The sequence below is a fragment of the Quercus suber genome, unplaced genomic scaffold, assembly GCF_002906115.3.
Source record: "Quercus suber isolate HL8 unplaced genomic scaffold, Cork oak 2.0 scaffold_776, whole genome shotgun sequence".
NCBI classification, from domain to species: Eukaryota; Viridiplantae; Streptophyta; class Magnoliopsida; order Fagales; family Fagaceae; genus Quercus; species Quercus suber.
In genome coordinates this window covers 80,873-99,987 of record NW_027070212.1, presented here as the reverse complement: position 1 = coordinate 99,987, position 19,115 = coordinate 80,873, and the positions used below count along the sequence as shown (strand labels likewise).

The 19,115-nt window shown below is 35.9% G+C and overlaps 2 protein-coding genes across 2 annotated transcripts; both read left to right on the top strand.

Annotated features, from left to right (window-relative positions):
• Positions 1-5,573: 5,573 nt before the first annotated feature.
• On the top strand, positions 5,574-6,146 carry LOC112015847 (uncharacterized). Its single transcript, XM_024048291.1, has one exon. It carries the CDS (start codon positions 5,574-5,576, stop codon positions 6,144-6,146), a length of 573 nt encoding a protein of 190 aa, XP_023904059.1.
• A 6,242-nt stretch (positions 6,147-12,388) lies between these two features.
• LOC136064836 (lysine-specific demethylase JMJ28-like) lies at positions 12,389-16,897 on the top strand. The gene is made up of 3 exons (XM_065767132.1): positions 12,389-12,451; positions 15,705-16,415; positions 16,568-16,897. The coding sequence occupies exons 1-3, from the start codon at positions 12,389-12,391 to the stop codon at positions 16,859-16,861; spliced, it is 1,068 nt and encodes a 355-aa protein (XP_065623204.1). The 3' UTR covers positions 16,862-16,897.
• Positions 16,898-19,115: the final 2,218 nt, after the last annotated feature.

Below are 19,115 nucleotides of genomic sequence, written 5' to 3'. Positions count from 1 at the left end.
ATATGTCATGTATTCACTTTGGTTTTTTATTCTCTTCATTTGTAATGTCTTTTAGTTTTTGATATGGAAATTGGATGCCGTGTAATAATCTTTGGGCTATAAATTATGGAACTTTGACATATTATTGAATTTTATAGTATGGAGGGTGGAACCTTTTGGACTACTAAGTTGACTCTTTATGGTTGAATGAAATAATTAGCAATAGATTTGTTAAGTGTCGAAATTTTATTGCTTGGTTTATGGTTGACTTATGAATTTATATATACGGGAGTTGATAAACAGGTTATTCAAGTTAAGTTTAATGTTTAATTCAACAAGTTGTTCGGGTCATAATTAAACAGGTTGTTCATAGGTTATTTTCAGTCACATTTGAAACTTATATTTTTGTCAATGTCATGACCACAATATATAAGGATCTCATAAAGTAAACAATGTCTGAATAATACAAATGTTTTCTAATTTTCATCCATAAACCATATATATATATATATATATATCATAGTGTATGACAAAGAAGATTATGAATCGGCATCTTTTATTAACCCTTCCAAATGTTTTACAACAACATTTCACTATCTCCATAGTAAAATGTTTGCATAATCAAATTTAATGGTTACTACAATATACTCAGAATTATCTATATCCTAACTTGCACTGTCAAATGACAAAAAATAAAAAATAAAAAAGGGAATATTATAAAAAAATACGAAATCTAGCATATAATGCAACATAAAAAATTAAAAGAATTCTAAAACGAAAGAAAGAAAGTAATCAAAGAAAACGGTAGGGTATTCCAATGTAAGCTCCTTAAACCATTTCTTTTGATTTAGAGATAAAGATACGTTTATTAAATTAAGGGTATTTCATTAGGTGTATTTTTTTTCCTCTATTTTTTCTATTGTAGCTTTGTTTTTTTAAGAATATAATATTAGAAACATGTGTTAGAATACGTGAGTTAACCCTACTATTTAAGCTTTACAAAATGATAAATTTCAGGATATTTTGGGCATCAAAATTGAGGTATAGATGTGCATAGTTAACCCATTTTTTTGAACTCGTATTTTTTAATTCATGAATCATAATTTCATTGTTTATAAATGTCTAAATTTAATTTTTGTTTTTTCAAAAACAAATCTATAACCCAAAATAGTACTTCATATTTAAATGTAAAATTATATGAAAAATTACAACTACCCAAGATGAACGTTTAAGCACTTGTAGATGTGTGTTTTTGGAAGACTACAAGTACACACGATTGCTTTAGTTGGAACAACATAACAACATATATGTATTGTTGCAAGTGGCTGGATCATATTGCCCAAAACCAAGTACAATTACGAAAGCAACCTAGCCAAAAGCAGACAACAAAACAAGCAATTACATATTTCAAAAGGCCAAGACAGATTCCAAATTCAAGTTCAAAAGGGAAACGAAAATTCTATTCAACAACATGGAAAACTTCATCTGTAGTGCAACTTGAGGCATAGGGGGCATAGTTTCGCCATCATTTTGCGCTTTCTTGTCGTGTCGAATCATGAACTTCATCATCCCCCATAACATGGCCTACCACTTCACTGAGCATGTTAGTACTCAATGTTGCAATTCTCCTTGCGTGGTCACGCTTCTTAATGGCAATGTCTAACTAATACCTCAACAATCTGTTCCTCACATCTCCATCGCAAAAGCTGGTTCCTTTGCTTTGAGACGTCATCCCTGGGCTTGGTGTCGACATGGTAGGAGATGTCCAGGATGGGGAAGCACCATACTGCACGTTCCTACCATTACGTTGCAAGAACTCCATGTATGCACATTCTGCTTCCTGTCGATCTTTGTATGACCTGTGTTCGGCGTTTGCGAATTTATGAACTTGTCTACTTGCTTCTACCCAATTGTCATATATGCCAGGAGCACGACCAATGAAAACAACATAATATCTGCCACCCTAAAAGAGGAACATACAACAGCATTGTATGTGAAAATTGCATAGGGTGTTGCTGGGGTTAGAACTTACCAAGTATCGAATCTGAGCTATTAGATAAACATGTACCATGTCGTTTTACCAGCAGGTACCGGTGGATTACAGCAGCCTTGACGTTGCTTGCTCGAAGATCTGACAAATAGTTGCATAGTCTATAATTGTACAATGGTAAATTGTTTAATCACAACTATCAAACATGGTTTTTAAATGTTACCTTTATAAGCGAAATAGGCTTCTCTTCTCCATTTCTGACTGTTTTCTTCTGCTCATACCCCTAACCAGAATGTAGACAAGAAGCTGTCTTAACATATAAAGGTACAATACTCGGTTATCACAGTATCAAGTACATAGAGAAACTCGCCTTTCACAAAATCGAGTACTTATAACTGTTGCCCAACTAAAATTAGGTGAAGCAAATATTACTCAATTTCCACAGGGCCAAGTAATATTAAACTGTACTGCCATCCGTACGTGCTTTTACTAATACTCGATCTTTGTATAACCGAGTTATTGTACTCGATTTTCCTAAAATCGAGTACTGGGCAGTGTATTCAAGCACTCCATGACCTTTTGGGACCATTGGCTAGAGTTCATGCACGAGTTGAGCTACAAACCGGTCTGAGCGTTCTACCACTGTGTCAAACCATATTGCCAGTTCAATGTCCAATTGACCAGTTACAGAATGTGCATTCTTTGTTATCTACATCTTCTCCATTTTGCCAACATCTCACCTGATAGGTAAACCACTAATAACAATTTATAACAACACAAATAGGATATTCTTTGACTGAATTGGGTCTTCAGTGGGGGGTCTTTGTGAATAAATATGTGGTACATTTAACTGATAACACAAATTCTTGCACGTTGTGGGTCTTCAATGTCCCATTTTGTACATAATAATGTCATCCTAGGCAGATAACACTCTTATGCTTTGAATGCTGTGAGTCTTCAATGGAGGGTATGTAAATGTAATAATGTAGTAGAAACTCCTGGGGTCACAAATTCTTTGAAAGAACTATCTTCAATGACTCGTATCAGAACAATGCAAAAGTCCACTTTATGGTAATATGATATTCTTTGACTGAATTGGGTCTTCAGTGGGGGGTCATTGTGAATAATTATGTGGTATATTTAACTAATAACACAAATTCTTTGAATGTTGTGGGTCTTTAGTGAGGGGTATATGAACATAATAATGTGGTACATGTTGCATGGTAGGAATTATTTCCCTTATTTGCAATGCTTTCAGAATTCTTATTTGTTTAACAAGGGTCTACATGAAACTCAATACTTGATTGTGCGAACATGTTCGTTTTCGAATTTAGGTGTCTGATGGACTAGATGATACAATTATTCAATAGTATTTTTTAGCATGTAAATTTTTATAACTTGCCTAAAATTTATGACAAAAAAGAGGGGAAGGAGACATCACCATTTGCTTTGGTTTGTTTAGCTGCATGCACACCTAAGCATAGGGCATATATAGTTAGCCTATGGTTTCACAATATTTCACATTCTATGATACAACTATTATTACTATTTGTGGTTCAGGTCCGTTATGAGTCCGCATTACTTCTACGTTTACTACGACGGGGAGGCATATATTAATGATTTGCACGGGCTATCATACTGAGGTCTGAACCAAAGGCAGGTGCTTATTGAAGTGAAACGTGGGATACACATGAGAAAATTGAAACGGAAGATAATGTCAACTCTAGCGTTAGACAAGGATTCCCACGACATCTCCATTGTATTTCGAGCTTCTCAGCAACTGGTGGGTACCCAAGTTTTCTACAATTCAATTCCGTTACAATGCGACAATGATGTGGACATAATGTGGGGAGTGATAAAGCGGACACCGCAATTCATAGGTTATGACTTATATGTCACTGTTGACACTGTTGGGTTTAATGTTGACGGGGGTTCGCAGTATGTCAGCAGAGCTGGACAGCAAGAATTAATTCCTGTAACCATCGTGTACCCAAGTGTTACAGCATTGACGTCTTTGCCCTACAATGTTGGACCATACAATGCGGTTACTATGGACAATATTGAAGACGCCGAAGTGTATACTCACAGAAATGAAGATATCCAAACCAACTTCGGCAACGCAATTGAAATGGATGACACTCGAGACATGTATGAGGAGTTCATTGATAATGATGGACCGGAGGAGAATCCAGAATTTTTAGATGAAGTAGAAGTTGAAAACAATGTGGATGCTTGCCCCAATCCAAACCCTAACCCTGACTGGTTCACGTCAAACACATGGGATAACATTCATGACCCATCACCTTCCCTGGAAACAGGTTTGATGAGTTGGCGGTCGGGGGATGAACCGAGCAAGGGGATGCTATTCTTGAATAAAGCTGCGGTTCAGCATGCGTTAACCATGTTCTCTATGGGGCTTAATAAGAAATTTAAGTACATGAAGTCAGACCTCGAGAGACTGGTTGCAACATGTGTATAAGATGCATGTCTGTGGTTAGTTCGAGCTATCAACAGCAAAAGGCACAAGTTGTGGGAGATCACAACATGTAAGGGTCCCCACACTTGCTCGTCACTCCAGGTGGATCATGATGGAAGGATTATGGATTCGAAGTTCATTGCCATCACACTCAAGTCATACGTATGGGAAGACATTTCAAGAACAATAGCAACCCTGCGTAGTCTTTTGCATGCGAAGCACGACCATTGGGCATCTCACTATAAGGTTTGGGATGTAAAACATAAGGCAGTTGCGGCCATCTACGGGGATTTCGATGAGTCATATGCAGAATTGCCTTGGTTTCTGGTGGCGTTAAAAGATGCAGATCCAACCACACTGGCATAGTTAAAGTGCGACAACCGTACCGTGCTAGGAACTTGCACGTTTAACTGTGCCTTTTGGGCTTTTGGTCCGTGTATTGAAGGGTTCAAGCATTGCAGGCCGGTGATAAGCATCGATGCAATGCACCTCTATCGCAAGTACAAGGGGAAGTTGTTGATAGCAATGGCAACGGATGCTAACAACGAGGCTTATCCGCTCGCGTTTGCCATTGTTGAAAGTGAAAGCAAGGAGACATGGGGATGGTTCTTGGCATGGTTGACCAATATTATGGACCGGTCCAATCTTTGCATCATCTCTGACTGACATTCGGGGATAAAAGCCTACTTTGATGACACAAGTATGACTTGGTTGCAGTCTCCCAAGGTCCATCACCAGTACTGCCTCCGCCATGTAGTCAGCAATGTCAACACAAAATGGAAAATTTCGGAGTTGAATAACTTGGTATGGAGGGCAGCAAGTGTAAATCAAGTTAGAAAGTTTGAAGCCACACTTGAATTAATTCGCAATGTCAAGCCAGCTGCACACAGGTACCTTGATGCTGAAAACAAACAAAAGTGGACACTTGCACACGATGGAGGGCGTCGATACGGAGCAATGACAACCAACCTATCAGAGTGCTTTAATGGAGTACTGAAAGGTGCACGCAGCTTGCCAATAACAGTAATGGTGAGGTTCACCTTTTTCAAAGTGAACTCGTACTTTGACGCTTGTCGTAATCTCACTCTAGATTAGTTGGAAGCGGGTCAAGAATGGTGCAAGTATGCCATGGACAAGTTCGAAAAAAATCAAGCGAAGGCAAAGGACCATATGGTGACACGGATGTCCGCACAAGTGCAGCTATATCAGGTTGACACACCAGGTAATCCTCTAACTGATGGGGGTGGACAATACACGCATAGGGTTGATCTTCGGAGTATGACATGCACATGCGGGAAATGGGAAGCGCTCAAGATCCCGTGTTCACACGTAATAGCAATTTGTGCTAAGTATAAGCACGATGCACAGCAGTTTATTGATCCTTGCTATAGCGTGACTCATAGGTACCACACCTACGAATCGGTATTCCAACCATTGAAAGACAGATTAGCATGGCCGGATCTGGAAGAAACTAGAGTAGTGATGCCCAACCCACGATTGATCCGGAACAAAGGTCGGCCAAAGTCCACACGTATCTGCAATGAGATGGACGAGGATGATAATGATAGGGAGTTGTCGGGCTCCTTATGGATTGAGAATGGACCAAAATCAAGATGTGGGTTGTGTCACCAAGAGGGGCACAACCGTAGAACATGTCCTACTCGAAATGCAGAGTCAACAAGTGGTGGAGCTGCATCATAGGTAAAGCTTCCATTTCTTAACAACTTTTGTCATATACCTCGTTACATACTGTTAACAACTTAGTAGTAGTAAATTGTTCTCTATTGCAATAGTAAGTATTTGGACTAGTTATGAAACAAACGTTGGTGTTCATGCATGGATAGGCAAATGAGTCCAATTGGTATTTAAATATGATGCTAGAGAATCGCGAAATGATGTTGTTCAATAGTTTTGTCACATTATTTGTCGGAAGTCATGGTTCTGACCGTTGTTGTGGCTATGTTGCTTATTAATAAGTTATATAGGTCTAGTGTACATAACATATTTGAACTATTTACAGCAGGTACGGGAGCCAAGGTGGATGGGTGATAACGGACGTACGTTGCGCAGCCAGGATGATCCCTACCGCCCAAGGAAGCACATGATCTTTGGGTATACTCAGGTTTCATGATGAGAAGACGGTGTTAGATTGGTCATTTTTTGCTTGGAAGTTGATACTAAGTGCTGTACTTCTGTTATGTACTTATGTGGTCATGCACTTTGTTAATGGCATTAATGTTAAGTAATGGGGTTTCACTAAGCTGGTCAAGCGAACAATTTAGTTACATGTAAATTATAGCATATACAAGCAGTGCCTTATGTTTTGTTTTTTTTTTTTTTTTTTTTTTTTTTTTAACTTTTGTCATATACCTCGTTACATACTGTTAACAACTTAGTAGTAGTAAATTGTTCTCTATTGCAATAGTAAGTATTTGGACTAGTTATGAAACAAACGTTGGTGTTCATGCATGGATAGGCAAATGAGTCCAATTGGTATTTAAATATGATGCTAGAGAATCGCGAAATGATGTTGTTCAATAGTTTTGTCACATTATTTGTCGAAAGTCATGGTTCTGACCGTTGTTGTGGCTATGTTGCTTACTAATAAGTTATATAGGTCTAGTGTACATAACATATTTGAACTATTTACATCAGGTACGGGAGCCAAGGTGGATGGGTGATAACGGACGTACGTTGCGCAGCCAGGATGATCCCTACCGCCCAAGGAAGCACATGATCTTTGGGTATACTCGGGTTTCATGATGAGAAGACGGTGTTAGATTGGTCATTTTTTGCTTGGAAGTTGATACTAAGTGTTGTACTTTTGTTATGTACTTATGTGGTCATGCACTTTGTTAATGGCATTAATGTTAAGTAATGGGGTTTCACTAAGCTGGTCAAGCGAACAATTTAGTTACATGTACATTATAGCATATACAAGCAGTGCCTTCTGTTTTGTTTTTTTCTTTTTTTCTTTTTTTTATGGGAAGCAGTACCTTATGTTTTATTAGTATGATTTGTAGCTTCTACAATTGTCATAGCTAAATTGTTTATAGCAGGGGCAATCCCAAACTTACTAGGTCTATGCAATGCACAGATGCACAAGTGCATCATAAAATTTGTAATAAACTTTCATAGCTGTTGTAACTGAGCTGGAGATGCCAACAAAACATGCGCAGAGAGGCTGCTACAAAAACTCGATTTTACGTTAAGTAACTTGATATCATAAAAAACAGGTAGTATGTAGTATTTACTAGAAATCACGATCATGACGAGCAGACAGTACTCGGTCTTACTGGAAGCGAGTTATATTTATGTAAATCGATACCTCAGAAGCCGAGTAGTTATTAATTGGATTAGTCAATTCTAGTTCGACCCATTGAGGAACATGCATGAGTCCAGCTAGAGTTTTCTGTAAGAAACGATTGCTAACCGATTGATCAATGACGGTCAAATGTTTAAAAACTCACTTTTTAAAATAGCGAGTACTGTAATACTCGATTTTAGAAAAACCGAGTTACTTGGTTTAGTAACAGTGTTATTTGGTTTAGTAATAAAATGGATCAGTCAAAGCTAGTGCAACCCATCGAGGAACATGCATGAGTCCAGCTAGAGTTTTCTGTAAGAAACGATTGCTAACCGATTGATTAATGATCGGTCAAAATGTTTAATAAACTCACTTTTTTAAATAGCGAGTACTATAATACTCGATTTTAGCAAAACCGAGTTATTTGGTTTAGTAACAGTGTTATTTGGTTTAGTAATAATATGGATTAGTCGAAGCTAGTTCGACCCATCGATGAACATGCATGAGTCCAGCTAGAGTTTTCTGTAAGAAACGATTGCTAACCGATTGATTAATGATCGGTCAAAATGTTTAATAAACTCGCTTTTTAAAATAGCAAGTACTGTAATACTTGATTTTAGCAAAACTGAGTTACTTGGTTTAGAAACAGTGTTATTTTTGGTTTAGTAATAAAATGGATCAGTCGAAGCTAGTTCGACCCATCGGGAACATGCATGAGTCCAGCTAGAGTTTTCTGTAAGAAACGATTGCTAACCGATTGATCAATGATCGGTCAAAATGTTTAATAAACTCGCTTTTTTAAATAGCCAGTACTATAATACTCAATTTTAGCAAAACCGAGTTATTTGGTTTAGTAACAGTGTTATTTGGTTTAGTAATAATATGGATCAGTCGAAGCTAGTTCGACCCATCAATGAACATGCATGAGTCCAACTAGAGTTTTCTATAAGAAACGATTGCTAACCGATTGATTAATGATCGGTCAAAATGTTTAATAAACTCGCTTTTTAAAATAGTGAGGACTGTAATACTTGATTTTAGCAAAACTGAGTTACTTGGTTTAGTAACAGTGTTATTTTTGGTTTAGTAATAAAATGGATCAGTCGAAGCTAGTTCGACCCATCGGGAACATGCATGAGTCCAGCTAGAGTTTTCTATAAGAAACGATTGCTAACCGATTGATCAATGATTGGTCAAAATATTTAAAAAACTTGCTTTTTAAAATAGCGAGTTCTGTAATACTCGATTTTAGCAAAACCGAGTTATTTGGTTTAGTAACAGTGTTATTTGGTTTAGTAATAATATGGATCAGTCGAAGCTAGTTCGACCCATCTATTTTAGCAAAACCGAGTTATTTGGTTTAGTAACAGTGTTATTTGGTTTAGTAATAATATGGATCAGTCGAAGCTAGTTCGACCCATCAATGAACATGCATGAGTCCAACTAGAGTTTTCTATAAGAAACGATTGCTAACCGATTGATTAATGATCGGTCAAAATGTTTAATAAACTCGCTTTTTAAAATAGTGAGGACTGTAATACTTGATTTTAGCAAAACTGAGTTACTTGGTTTAGTAACAGTGTTATTTTTGGTTTAGTAATAAAATGGATCAGTCGAAGCTAGTTCGACCCATCGGGAACATGCATGAGTCCAGCTAGAGTTTTCTATAAGAAACGATTGCTAACCGATTGATCAATGATTGGTCAAAATATTTAAAAAACTTGCTTTTTAAAATAGCGAGTTCTGTAATACTCGATTTTAGCAAAACCGAGTTATTTGGTTTAGTAACAGTGTTATTTGGTTTAGTAATAATATGGATCAGTCGAAGCTAGTTCGACCCATCAATGAACATGCATGAGTCCAACTAGAGTTTTCTATAAGAAACGATTGCTAACCGATTGATTAATGATCGGTCAAAATGTTTAATAAACTCGCTTTTTAAAATAGTGAGGACTGTAATACTTGATTTTAGCAAAACTGAGTTACTTGGTTTAGTAACAGTGTTATTTTTGGTTTAGTAATAAAATGGATCAGTCGAAGCTAGTTCGACCCATCGGGAACATGCATGAGTCCAGCTAGAGTTTTCTATAAGAAACGATTGCTAACCGATTGATCAATGATTGGTCAAAATATTTAAAAAACTTGCTTTTTAAAATAGCGAGTTCTGTAATACTCGATTTTAGCAAAACCGAGTTATTTGGTTTAGTAACAGTGTTATTTGGTTTAGTAATAATATGGATCAGTCGAAGCTAGTTCGACCCATCGATGAACATGCATGAATCCAGCTAGAGTTTTCTGTAAGAAACGATTGCTAACCGATTGATTAATGATCGGTCAAAATGTTTAATAAACTCGCTTTTTAAAATAGCGAGTACTGTAATACTTGATTTTAGCAAAACTGAGTTATTTGGTTTAGTAACAGTGTTATTTTTGGTTTAGTAATAAAATGGATCAGTCGAAGCTAGTTCGACCAATCGGGAACATGCATGAGTCCAGCTAGAGTTTTCTGTAAGAAATGATTGCTAACCGATTGATCAATGATTGGTCAAAATGTTTAAAAAACTCACTTTTTAAAATAGCGAGTTCTGTAATACTCGATTTTAGCATAACCGAGTTATTTGGTTTAGTAATAGTGTTATTTGGTTTAGTAATAATATGGATCAGTCGAAGCTAGTTCGACCCATCGAGGAACATGCATGAGTCCAACTAGAGTTTTTTGTAAGAAACGATTGCTCTTCGATTGGTATGAGATCAGTCCGTAACTGAAAATGCAATCTCCCTCTAAAAGCTTAAATTTCGAACTATGCAAGTTTGGGGATTTTCATGATTTTGGGTGTTGTGATCACAAATGGTTCATGGGTTTTTACATATGCATGTTGTTGATACGATTTGAACCCTTTAATTACAGAAGCATAGTTGATTTGTAAAGGAACACATGAATTTAGGGTTCATGTGTTCATATGAAATTTGGGGATTTTCATGGGTGTGGGTGTTTTGACGTGAAATATGTAATGGGTTTTTTCCTATGGATATTGTACACACGTTTTCTGCCCTTTAATTGCAAAGAACTCATGATTTGTGAAAAATGGGAAATTAGGGTTCATGTCATCATATTGGGAATTTGGGGATTTTGATGAATAAAAGCAATGTTTTGATCTGAACTGGTTCATGGGTTGTTGTGAATGCATGTTGGTGACACGTTCAATTTTCTTTATGGTAGATATTTTTCACATCTAGGTATGCATGTTGGTTCGTTTGCCATTCTTGTTCTAATAGCTCAGATTGGGATTTTGTTGAATTGGGTATAATTGCTTCAAATTGACGACCATGTAAAGTTTGATGGATTGGTAGTCATGGTGGGTTCGCATGTTTTGTTGAATTGGGTATAATGGCTTGAAATTACACCCGTTACACAATGTGCAGTGTGGGTTCGCATGTTTTTCAAATGAAATAATTGCATGGATCAATGTTCATATATTTCCAAAAAATTGATCATATCAATGCATTCATTCATGCCCCAATTGTATCCATGCATCATTTAGTCTATTCTTCATGCATATGTACAGTGTGTTTATGTGTCTCTAACGCAATTCTGAATACTGGTTTTTTGTTGTGCTTTAGTTCCGTCTCTGTAGATCGTAGTTATGGCTTCTAAGAAATCTAAAACCATTAAAACCAAGGCCAAAAGAGTGTCTGCCTCCTCATCTAAGCCTGCAATTGCGTTTGATCAAATAAGGTTTGAAACAGTTACAAAAGAACAAAGGTTTGAAAATGTAATTCAGCATAGGAAAATTTGGCCAGAACGACAAATCAATCTAGATGAATTACCTCTTTCTGTCCATAGGAATCTACAGTGTAGGAACTGGTTGTCTCTGTGTAAAGATATACAACCCCCTCCAGTTGCCCTGATTAGAGAGTTCTATTCCAATCTCCATATTCGTAAAGATAATAATCTGGGTAGTTGGGTTCGAGGTCTTAGTTTTGTCATAACTAAGTCAGTAGTATCCAAGGCTCTTGATGTACCTCATGTTTGTAGACCTACTTATCCATACTTGGATCGTTTGGAGTGTCCTCCTATATCTGATGTCATGACTTTTCTTTGCGGAAGATCAGAGACGTGGGGATCTAACCCAAGAATTAACTCGAGTGAGTTAACCGAACTTAATTATATCTTGTTCAGGATAGCTTGTCACAACATCTTCCCCATCTCCCATGTCCATACTATTCCTATAGAGAGATGTTTCTTTTTGTACGCCCTCATCACTGATGCCTCTATTTGTTTTCCTTCCCTTTTCATTCAAACACTTGCTGAGGCACATAGGAGCAAGTGTAAGAAGCATAATCTATTCTTTCTGGTTTTCATCTATAGGGTTCTAAAATATTTACACTTAGAAAACTTTCCTTCCCTAGACTTGATCCACATCACAGCCCCTATAGGAGCCAGCTTTCTCAAGCAGCGGAGTGCACAAAAGAAGAATGTTGGACCGAGTGTTGGTTCATCAAAAAGACCACGAGTACAGCCATTACTTGCAGATGTTCATGCTGAGGAGAGTCCTGTTGATCCTACATCTGCTGTTGCTGTCGATGGTGACGATGAGCCCACCATTCCTCCTCCTCTCTCTCTCTTCGTGCTATGATGGAGACTTTTATGACAACTCAAGTAGCTCATGGACAGCTTTTAGATGGGCTTATTGCTAAGGTTGCTGCTTTGAGAGCGGAATTTTCAGAGTATATGAGTGCTTTTCCACCTCCTCCACCTTCTAACTCTTGATGTTTGCCTTTGGCAATATTTTTTGTCACAAGGGAAGTAGGGATTGTAGTGTAGTGGGGGAGTAGTTTTTGTAGCTTCCGTAGGTAAGATTGGTCTAGTTATTTAATGTGATTTACCAGTATTTGTATATTATTATATAAACTCTTCAAGGTCCACAAACATGATTTTAATTTTATGATAACTAGTCGCAGACTCGCGCGTTGCGCATGGTTACTTTTTTTATGATCGTGTTATTATTTGAAATATTTTTGAATGTATTACTGCTTATGTTGCATTATATATGTATGCGCGTGGTTAATTTTTTTTATGATCGGGTTATTATTTGAAATATTTTTGACTGTATAACTACTTAGGTTGCATTATATATGTATAAACAATATATTGTGGGATTCATGATGATAACACAAATTGTCTTCGAATTAGATGTGGAAAGGATGCAACTATAGTTGGCCTCGTAGTCGGTGAAGAGCTGATCATCCGTCTTTCCAAGTTAGTAAAATTTAAATAAATTAAAATTATGTAGAAAGAAATTTATAAATTTGAAGTTAGCGTCATGGTAGGTGAAAACTTTAGAGGACGGTTAGTAATACTTTTTCAAGTGTTTTTAAATAAATATTAATAATAAAAAATGATCTATTCTACATTTCTTTGATGGTAGAAGATTTAAATCGAAACATAGCGAATAATTATTTGATATGATGATTGTATTGTACTAAATAAAAGTATCAAGATTATTTTTAAAATAATAAATTAGAATAAATATAGTCAATCAATGGAATAAAATTCAGGTATAGGACAAATGTTAAAAGGCAAAGGAATCTACTATAGAAGTAATTTGCCTTTTTTTTGGCTGACAAAACTTCATTTTCAGCAATTTGCTTTAGCCAGTGTTTGATATTGCCATTTCTTAGGAAATTGGGTCAGGGTTTCATACTTTCATATTAAAAAATCTTCATCCCAGACAAGGACATCAACGTGATCATAGTGGAATCTTGGATGGACCGGAGTTGAAGTTTTTAACTAATAGTAATTGTTTTAATTATGTAGACTTTAATAGCATTTTATTATTACTTTACTACGTAGATGGATCACAATAACTAGTAATATGAATCCCAATCTAATTTTGAGCACTCTCTGTACTCTGGGTTTGCTTCATGGCATGGCCTGTTGTTGTTATTTGCTGAATTGTTAGAAATATGGTTTTGAGTTTAAACACTGTCTCCACTATCCACTCCATCTTCAATTTATAAGTAATAAAATTTTGTATGTTAGGTTAGACTTATTAAGAGAGTTTAAGTCTACATATAAGAGAGTGTTCGTAACATAGTTAAATGATTTAATTCATAATTTTTTGCACTTTTATTGGTGTGACAATCAAAACCCTTAGTCTCACTCCTAGTTAAATTCAGCCTTAATAATGAGAAATTTAATACCAATACACGCAAGTATGGTACCTTTTTTTTTTCCTCAAAAGGAAGGCAGTTTTGGTGTTTTCTGTTTAAGGGGCAGGGAAGGGAGGGGTCATTGTTTTCAGATGAGTTTTTCTTTTTGGTAAAATTCTCCTCTAATCTGAGGAAATAAAACTAGAAACTATACAAGTTGGACAAATCAATGCATTTTTTGGGTATATATTAGATGTCTCACTCAGAACTTAATAAAGTGGGATAGGATTTTGATTGTCATGCTAATGAAAGTGTAGGGTTTAAATTGACTTAAGTATTGCAGTGTAGCATAGGGTTTTGATGTTATTTGGATTGAGAACTCTCCTCCTCATGCTTTGGAATCTTTATAATTTAGTTTAACTTATATTTATTTAGAAATGAAGTTTTAGACTGTTTTTCAAAATGTGGTTCTAGTTAGCTCAACCAGTAAAGTATTTGATAGTTAAATAAGAAATTTGAAGTTTAATTTCCGCCTACACCAAAATCCGATTGGTGTCTTGGTTTGATAATAAAGAATATCATTAGGAGTAGACGCCATAGGTTGAAACATTCTAAAAAAAAAAAGACTGTTTTCCAAATATATATATATATAACTATAGTAGGTTTTTTTCACCCAAAATTTTATTTAAATCCTTTAATTTTATATTATCTTTTGTTATTACTACTATATAAAAAACGATATATTATCTTTCCTTGTGGGTAGATCCATGGGATTACAGAACCGTTTTCTCAAAATATTTTATTATTTATGGTGCTTAAGCTTCACAGATGAATTATATAAATATAATTCATAAAAAAATAGTGGAACTATAAATACTAGTCAAACTATGGTAGGAGATGGACTCATATTCCATGACTACCCTTCTCTTGTCTTTTGTTGCATTTCTCTATCTTTTTATTACAAGTTGTCACAGCTCTCATGACTGAAAGGCAAGCCAACCCCATGATAGCATTATAAAGGTAGGCTGAAAAGCCAACCCAACGTGATAACTCTAAACACCAATTGGGTTGGGTCGTTGAGTTTAAATTATTTTGTAAAGCCTGATAAATAATTTAGATTTTTATTAAACTCTTTTAAACCCATTTCTCAACAGATAATTACAACTTACACCTACCTGATAAATTATTACAATTTAGACCATAATCGGGTTGGTTTGTAAATTTTTTAGAGGATTTAGATTTGAAAATGTACTTTTTTTTTTTTTGCTGAATTAAAAAAAAAAAAAAAAGTCTCTAGTATGGTCTCATCGACCTCATGCCACGTAATAGTAATGGGTAATATTACGTGTATTGTAGAGCTTTCCTGAAGCTATCCCTCGAATTGTACTTCTTTGGATGCTAAGACTAGGACTTCTACTATCAAGCCATACCCCCGTGTGGTCTTAAAGATAATTTTTAGTATTATTCAATGTGCACATGCATATTTCTTTTGTACTTGGTTTTATTGATTTTCTTTCTTTGGTCATGCCTATCTTCATGCATTTTACTGGTAGTTTCTAATGGTCCGCTTGGATTGAGAGAAGGGAGGAGGAATAGAGTAGAATAGAGTAAAGTAGAATTGGCTCAAAATTTGTATATTTTTAGCTAACTTTTTTCTACTCTCCTTCACTCTCTCCTATTGGAAGTATAGTTTAAAAATTGTCCAAATTGATTAACAAAGTTACAAAGTAATATCAATAATATATCAATAAAACAAGATATACTCACAATAAAAGCATTGGAAGTGGAAGATTTAAAAGAATTCAAATTGTTCAAATTGTTCATATAATCTCTGTTTAAGTTGTTGTAAGGATTTTTGTCATGGGAGCTTCACTGGAAGAATTGACACATTTATTTCAAAGAATTCAAATGGAAGGAAAGCTTGTATATCTGGTGACAAGCAACTTTCACTGAAGAAGCTGGCCAAGCAAAATTCTGGTACATACCTTTCCTCATCTGCATCAGTGTCTGACTGGAAAGCTTGTAATGCTAACCGTAGGATATCTTGTCCTCCTGCGGAATTTGGTGGTTGTGGTGATAGCTTCCTTGATTTGAGATGTGTTTTTTCCTTGAGTTGGATCAAAGAGCTGGAAGTAAGTGCTGAAGAAATAGTTTGCAGCTATGAGGTTCCAGAAGCTTTTGACACATCTTCATGCTGCTCAGTATGTCTGGACATAGATCATAAAGCCGATGAAATTGAGCATTTGCAAGAAGCAGCTGCAAGAGAAGATTCTATTGACAATTATTTGTATTACCCCACACTTCTGGACGTTCACAATGATAAGCTTGAACACTTTCAGAAACATTGGGGTAGAGGCCATCCTGTAATAGTTCGTAACGTGCTTCAGTCTGCATCAGATTTGAACTGGGATCCAGTAGTCATGTTCTGCACTTATCTTGAGCAAAGCATTGCCAGATATGCGAATAATAAAGATTTTCTCGAAGCTACCAATTGCTTGGATTGGTGCGAGGTCAGTGTATTCCCATGAAAATATATGCCATGTTAGAATGTGATATACTTTTTTCAGTTTTTTGCATTCATGTTAATATTTTGTTAGGATGAAATCATGGTTCTTATTCACAGTTTTTGTTTGCTTCATGCATCCTGATTCTGTCATGGCAGGTAGAAATTGGTATCAGGCAGTATTTTATGGGTTCTCTGAATGGGCAAACACATAAGAATACGTGGCAAGAGAAGTTTAAATTGAAGGGTTGGCTTTCTTCGCATATATTTCAAGAACAATTTCCATCTCATTATGCTCAAATAATCCACTCTATACCACTTCAAGAATATATGAATCCCATATCTGGTCTTCTAAATTTAGCTGCGAAGTTGCCTCAGGAAATCCCAAAGCCGGACTATGGGTCCATGTGTCTATATTTCCTATGGCTATGCGGAGGAACTTGTACAGGCTGATTCCGTGGCAAAACTATGCTATGACTCGTATGATGTGGTATGCCTAGTTCTTTCTCCCAGCATTGGGATCAAATTTACAATTCATCTCTTGAATTTTGGATTTATGCTTCTTCTTTTTTTGGGTCAAAACCACTCTATTTTACTCAATTGAAAAAGAAATGCTCTGTTTCTAACTTAATTGACAATTATTAACCTCCCCCACCCCCACCTCTTTTCCCGAAGGAAAAAGAAAATCTATCATTTATGGATGATCAGATTTCCATTATCTTTGCAATACTGTGTGTTATATATATGCTGATCAAAGATTTTAGTTGAAGTTCTCATCCTTTTGAGAATAAGCTTCAGTTGAAACATGCATGCTCTTTAGAATGACCTTCCTTATTCTCTCTGTAGGTTCCTTGTGCTATAATGTGACAATGTCCAATAGTTCGTGTAACCAAGCCATGGTGTGTTCGGTGGTGCCCTTATCCTTATTCCTAATCAAAATAATTAGTTGTTCAAGCAAACCTAATTTATTTACTCTTGTTTATTGTGAGTCTGTGACACATGCTTTTAGTGATCTAGGAGAATCAACCTGACCAATTCTCATCCAATTTTCTAGTGAAAAAAAAAAAAAAAAAATTTAATCATTAGAAGTGGAAGATTTAAAGTTGCAAATAGACTCTCTCTCAGAGAGAGAGAGAGAGAGAGAGAGAAACACGAGTTGGATATCAAATACTTTGATCTTGGTCTCTCTAATTGTGATGCCATCAACAATAGAGTTATAATTAAAAATACTTAAGCTGCTCTGATGTGTGTCTACTATCTTTTACCTCTTAGCTTCTTGTTCATAACATTGTCTCTATTGGTGTATTATACACGCGGCCAATGGCTATCAAACTCACGACATTACCCTCCACATATTTTTTCTGTAATTCTTTAGTCTACTTTGTGCCCATTGTGCATGAAGTAGGTTTTTATTTTTTTTTTATTTTATTTTTTGTTAATATAATTACTCTTACCTATAAGGAAAAAAAATGATTACCATCTTCAACAAAATGTGGCTTGTTGCTGTGTCCATTAATGCTGGTTTTCTCTTTGAACAATGTATTAGAGCTGCTGCAATGAAAGATATTGTAATTTCTTGTCCTTATTTTTGTTATTTAAATAGCTTGCTTGTACAGTTGTTAAATGCTGTGTCTTCTTGTCAAATTATGTGGAGGCTACTTAGATAATTTGTAAACAGAATATAGGGGTATGACAGAATTTAAATTGAAATAAAATAAAATTCCTTGTTTTGGTGTGCTGTAGGAAGAAATTCTAAATTCTATATAGAATTTTAGTAAGAAATTCAGTTCTTAAATTTCGATTTACAAATTCTGCCTATTCAGTTGTTATTTCTAAACTCCTCCACATTTCTCGCTCACTTGCTCGTTAGTCAACCTCCTTCCCATCTCCATGGCCCCTACCAGCTTGTCTCCAGCTCCCACGTCATCCCCTGCTGTAAATACTCTGGCTCCTCTGACCTTGGTCAACTTGTCACTGACTGAAATACTCCTTGCTATGCCACAACCTTGATCAAAGTCAGCACCACTAGATTCACTACCTTAGTTGTCTTTGTGGAAACTTTGTTGTTCCAGATCCCATCGGAGCTATGTTTCTTTTTCTCATCTCAACTTTTCCACCATCGTCCTAGATTTTTTACGGTTTTGTTCCCCACTTCAATTAATTGCATCAAAATCACCCAAAATCGCTCTTTTGATGGGCTTTTCAGTTTAATATCCTCAATTCAATTTGGGCAAACTTTTATTGAGTTTGACATGATTGAAGATTAATTTTTAAGCTTTCACCATTAAAATCCACATAAAACAATGTGGATTTGCACACCAAATCTTGCTGATATCATTCCATCAAGTATTTAATTTTCACTCTGAATGTGTCTTGACCGTGGCAATGTCATTTAAGTGCCAATTTTTCTCAATGCATGCCCCCAAATAGTACATTCATTTTTCAGTATATTTTAGAGCAGTGAGATTCGAGATTCTGTGGTTTGGCCTTTAATTATCAAGGCAGCTAGCAGCTTTCCTGTGACAAATATATAAATAATTTTTACCAAAACATGGCCAGTCCACATAGTATTTTTATACAGAGCAATAACTATTTGATGGGATTCAGGGTCCCCCCTCCTCTCTTATAAATTTGATAAAGTAGAACAATTGCTTATTGCCCAAGCGCTCTAGTTGTTTCGCATCATCTTCATCCTGTGAAAATTTCA